General features: G+C 34.9%; 1 protein-coding gene across 2 annotated transcripts; it reads left to right on the forward strand.

Annotated features, from left to right (window-relative positions):
* Window positions 1-919: 919 nt before the first annotated feature.
* On the forward strand, window positions 920-4423 carry LOC122583216 (scarecrow-like protein 27). Of its 2 annotated transcripts, none has more exons than XM_043755643.1 (2): window positions 920-1190; window positions 2244-4423. In XM_043755643.1, the coding sequence occupies exon 2, from the start codon at window positions 2250-2252 to the stop codon at window positions 4221-4223; it is 1974 nt and encodes a 657-aa protein (XP_043611578.1). In that variant the 5' UTR covers window positions 920-1190; window positions 2244-2249; the 3' UTR covers window positions 4224-4423. The 2 variants fall into 2 exon arrangements, with proteins under 2 accessions (XP_043611578.1, XP_043611584.1); XM_043755649.1 differs by having other exon boundaries at window positions 2250-4423.
* The last annotated feature ends 362 nt before the right edge of the window (window positions 4424-4785 follow it).

Here is a 4785-nt window from a genome sequence, read left to right on the forward strand (position 1 = left end):
CAAAAAAGTAAATAACTTTAATTAACGATATAATATATACTTTCATTCAATTTATGAATTTTACATAACATAACAATATAAGTATGAAAACAAAAAGAAAGAGCCACTTGAATGGAAAGGAAAATGATAAATACTCCTAACCAATCCTCCTAAAAATCCTCATAATATATCTACTTGTTAACACATGGAATCCAATAATTCTATTTTCTAATCTCACCCCCTGATTTTCCACATGTCACAATCCTATTAATTAGGAGTATTTTTAGTCTAATAATTTAGGAGGAGTGATCATTACCCGAATGGAAATGTTCAGGCAAAACATCCGATCAAAAACATTAGGTGAAATCTAGTGAAGTTATTAATACACAATAAAAGGTTTACAAGCTTTAATATCGATTGACACTAGTTTTCCTCTTGAAACGATGCAAACATTCATATAGAATTTGGGCTCATCGTAATACATATCTTTCTGAGCTTATCTAATATTCTAATTCTTTAATAGTAGATTTTATGCAACTTGTCAGTTAAATTCTAACACTAATTCTGAATATATATAAACCATGGTTGGTAAAATTAGTTGAAGCTAAACAGTAAACAACGAGTTCTTAAAAATTAGAACTTATACCTTTTTCTCAACCGTTTGTAGTTGGTGTTTTTGTCTATTAATAAATAAATAGCTAAAGCTTAAATTAAAACTTAAAAAAGTACAAAACCATTGATTTATTGAGAGTGGACCCAAATAAATAATCCAATGTGAATTAACTTGGTGCAAAATATCAATTGTGTGTATATCTAAACAACAAAGGAAAAAACTCAAAACCAAAATATTTAACCATGTCATTTTCTTTGATGAAGTGAGAGAGAGAAGTAAATGAACTTTTATTTTAGTATTTTTTTTTTCTTTTCTTTTTTAATTAAATGATGGACACATACATCCATGGCAGAAAACAAGAAGGGACACCACAGGACTCCTACAACAGGATAGAGGCAGAACCCAAGTGAAAGGCCAAGGCCATCTACACCCTTTCTCTCAATTTTCTAGAGAGAGAAAAACACACACACACACACACACAAACACACAATAAGAGAGAGAAACTCTGTTTTTTCTTATCTTTTTTTTCAAACTACAACCAGAAGAAGCAAATTGTTTGTAAAAAGATGGAGCTCAAATAGTGATATGAAGATAAAAGGTTTGTGTTACACTAATGAGTCCTTTTTTTTTTTCTTTAAACTCTTTCAGGGTTTCCAGATTTCAAATCTTGAACCAAATCATAGACATAAAGTTCTCATCTTTTTGCTCTAAAAGGCAAAGATTTCTTGAAACTTGTTCTTCTTATTTGTTAATTACTTCTTTTTCTGAGGTAGAATTTTATTTTTTATTATTTTACTTTATTGTTATCTTTTGCTGCTTAAATGAGCTACCCATTATCTCAAAGCTTTAAATCTATGATACCCATAAAAAATTATCATTTTGAACTGAAAAAAATCAAGAATATTGAAAGTTGTTCACTAGTTCCCATTCTTCATGTGTTAATTATTTGTCTTTTTAGTGGATTTTGTATGAATTTAGCCAAGTTTCATTAAAGCTTGTAAACCCACAATAAAAGGTTTCATTTTTGGATTACTATGTTGCCAATTTCTTCTTTTGGTGAGTTCAATGAATTTGATTTTTATTTGTAATTAAAAGCTTGAAGTAAATTGTTGAGAAAAACAAATATATAATAAACTGTTGCACAAAAATTAAACTGTAGATTTGTTTTAGTTGTTTTTGCAACAATTTCTTCTTTTTGGAGCTCCAAATCTGAAAATTGACCTCAAACTTTTCATGATTTTGTACAAAAAAAATCAATATTTCGGTAAATTTGTTCTTCTTTGTTGGTCATTTCTTTGTGATGGGTTCAAGAATTTGTTCTCTCTTTTCTTTTCTTTTTTCATTAAATCTACCTTAATGTTCCAAATCTTGAATACCCACACAAAAAATTTCAATCATTTCAAGGTTTTTCCTTAAAACTTTTGCTAGCTCTTAATTGCCATATTAAGTTATTAACTAAGTAGTTGCTCTCAGTTTTTAGTATATATATAAACAGAAAGTAAGTTCAATGAACCCCCCCCCCCCCCCCCCCCCCCCAAAAAAAAAAAATATCTATAAATCCCCCAAAATATAGCTTAATTTTTTTTAATATTTCAAGGGTTTCCATATGTTTAATTCTTATTCATGTTCTTACAAATTTTTTTTTTTTTAGTAACAGATGAGAGGTATGGCATTTGAAGTTGCAGCAGCTTTTCCACCTTCTTTATTAGAACCAAATAATAATAATAACAATAAATTAAAAGAAGGCAGTTTTGGTAGCAATAATAATGAACCAATCTCAGTTCTTGACACCCGCCGGAGCCCCAGCCCATCCACCTCGACTTCCACACTATCTTCCTCCTTCAACGGCGGCGCAACCACCACCGCCAACACTACACCTTCACTAGGTGGAACCGATAACCCACAGAAATGGCCAGATTCTGTTCCTCAAGACATGGGTATTTCTGGGTATGTTTCGAATTTTTTGGCTAATGTTGATAATGGTCGGAAAGATGATTGGCCGGAGTTGCAGCCTATTCCGGCTGAATTTGAACTTCAACAACAAAGATTTGGTGTTGGTTTAGAAGATTGGGAAAATTTGTTATCTGAATCCAATGGGACACAAGATCAGTCTCTACGGTGGATTTCGGGTGACTTAGATGATACTAATTTAAGCCTTCAACAGCTTTTACAAAGTAACCAGATTGAACACAATGGACAAATCCAAGAAACTACTTTCGTTTCACATTTTTCGCCGCAAAACGCAAATTTCCTACCTTTTTGTAACCCTGATCAAAACCCACAACTGGTTTTAAACCAAACTCAGTTTCACCAGCATCCGGGTTTTCAAAAAGTTCCGGTTTTCCGTCAGAATGTTGAGAAAACGGCGGTTTGTGATGTTGGTTTTGTGAAAGATTCGGTTTCCAATTTGGGTTTTCAGAAAGGTTTGATATCGAATCCGGGTCATGAGTTGCTTAACAAGAAACCGTTGTTGGTTGCGAAACAAGAACCACCACACAGTGCGGTTTCTCCGGTTAACAATAACAACCACCACCATCATCACCAGTACCAGGTTATCTGTGACCAGCTATTCGCAGCGGCTGAGCTAATGCTATCTGGGAACTTCTCACACGCGCAAGGGATATTGGCGCGGCTCAATCACCAGTTTGCTTCGGCTTCAGCACCAAATAAGCCGTTTCAAAGGGCAGCTTTTTATTTTAAAGAAGCTTTGCAACTTCAACTTCAGTCTAATCTGAATCCAAATAAAAACGTTCAACCGTTTAATGGTATGTTCAAGATGGGTGCTTATAAAATGTTTTCTGAAGTTTCACCAATTATTCAGTTTATGAATTTCACTTCAAATCAGACTATTCTAGAAGCTATTGGTGATGCGAAAAACATTCATATCATTGATTTTGATATTGGGTTTGGTGCACAATGGTCTTCTTTCATTCAGGAACTGCCTACAAAAAACAATGGTGGTTGTTCATTGAAAATCACTGCTTTCGCTTCACCTTCAACGCATCACCCGATTGAACTTGCACTCATGCACGAAAACTTGTCACAATTTGCTCAAGAAATCGGGATCTCTTTCGAGCTTGAAGTTGTGAACTTTGATTCGTTTGATCCACGGTCGTTTTTGGTATCAGGAAACGAAACAATCGCTGTGAATTTCCCAATTTGGTCGGCTTTCACACACTTGGCTGCAATTCCATCGATTCTCCATTTCATTAAGCAACTTTCTCCAGCAATTGTGGTGTCACTTGATCGCGGTTGTGAAAGGACGGATCTACCCTTCCCACATTACCTTCTCCAAGGTCTCCAATACTTTGAGGTTTTATTGGATTCCATTGATGGTTCACATGTTGTTTCGGATGTGTCAAACAAGATTGAACGATTCCTATTTCAGCCACATATTGAACATATGGTGTTGGGTAAACTTCAATCACCCGAGCCAATGCCACACTGGAAGTCACTGTATACTGCCGGAGGGTACTCCCCTGTCCTTTTTAGCAACTTTGCAGAAACGCAAGCGGATTGTGTGGTAAAGAGGATGCAAGTTCATGGATTTCACATAGAAAAGAGGCAGGCGGCGCTTGTTCTTTGTTGGCAGAATCGCGAGCTGATGACGGCTTCAGCTTGGAAGTGTTGAATTTGAGTGTGATCAGAATCTTGAAGCAAAGAAGAGGAAGTATCCAAGAGACGTTTTTAATGAACTCTGAACTCTTTTGATCATCAAGAACTAAAATAAATATGTGAACTAATGTTGTTATGTGCCTCTCCCTCTCTTTGTAAGTTCAACTTTGTAATCTCTTTTGCTTTCAATGGATCAATGATCACCTTATCTGTCTACTACTCTTAACTGTTTGTTAACATAAAAATTTGTTGGTTGTTTCTAGTTCCGTTTTTTTTCTATTAGGTGATCTGTGTTTTGTTTTCAGTGGTTTAGTTGATGTGAAAATGGTAATCGGAAATGGCGTTTTCAAAGCCATGTACGGATCATACGATATCCCAGACACTATCCAAGTTTGGACTATATATATGATCCCTCTTAGACTACTGCTCCGTGAATGCAACCAAAATATCGGTCAACTGATAATATTCATAACTCGATGGTTGGTGTCTATATCAAACATCCAGTCTATTATGTCGAGCATTGACACCATTGTGTCCGTGAAACACATGATATTTTTTGTGTTAGTGTATTTATCATA

The sequence above is a fragment of the Erigeron canadensis genome, chromosome 1, assembly GCF_010389155.1.
Source record: "Erigeron canadensis isolate Cc75 chromosome 1, C_canadensis_v1, whole genome shotgun sequence".
In the NCBI taxonomy this organism is placed as follows: Eukaryota; Viridiplantae; Streptophyta; class Magnoliopsida; order Asterales; family Asteraceae; genus Erigeron; species Erigeron canadensis.

Bases quoted from the DNA above. Each gene is read 5' to 3' on its own strand.
- LOC122583216 (XM_043755643.1), top strand. From the start codon at position 2,250: ATGAGAGGTATGGCATTTGAAGTTGCAGCAGCTTTTCCACCTTCTTTA.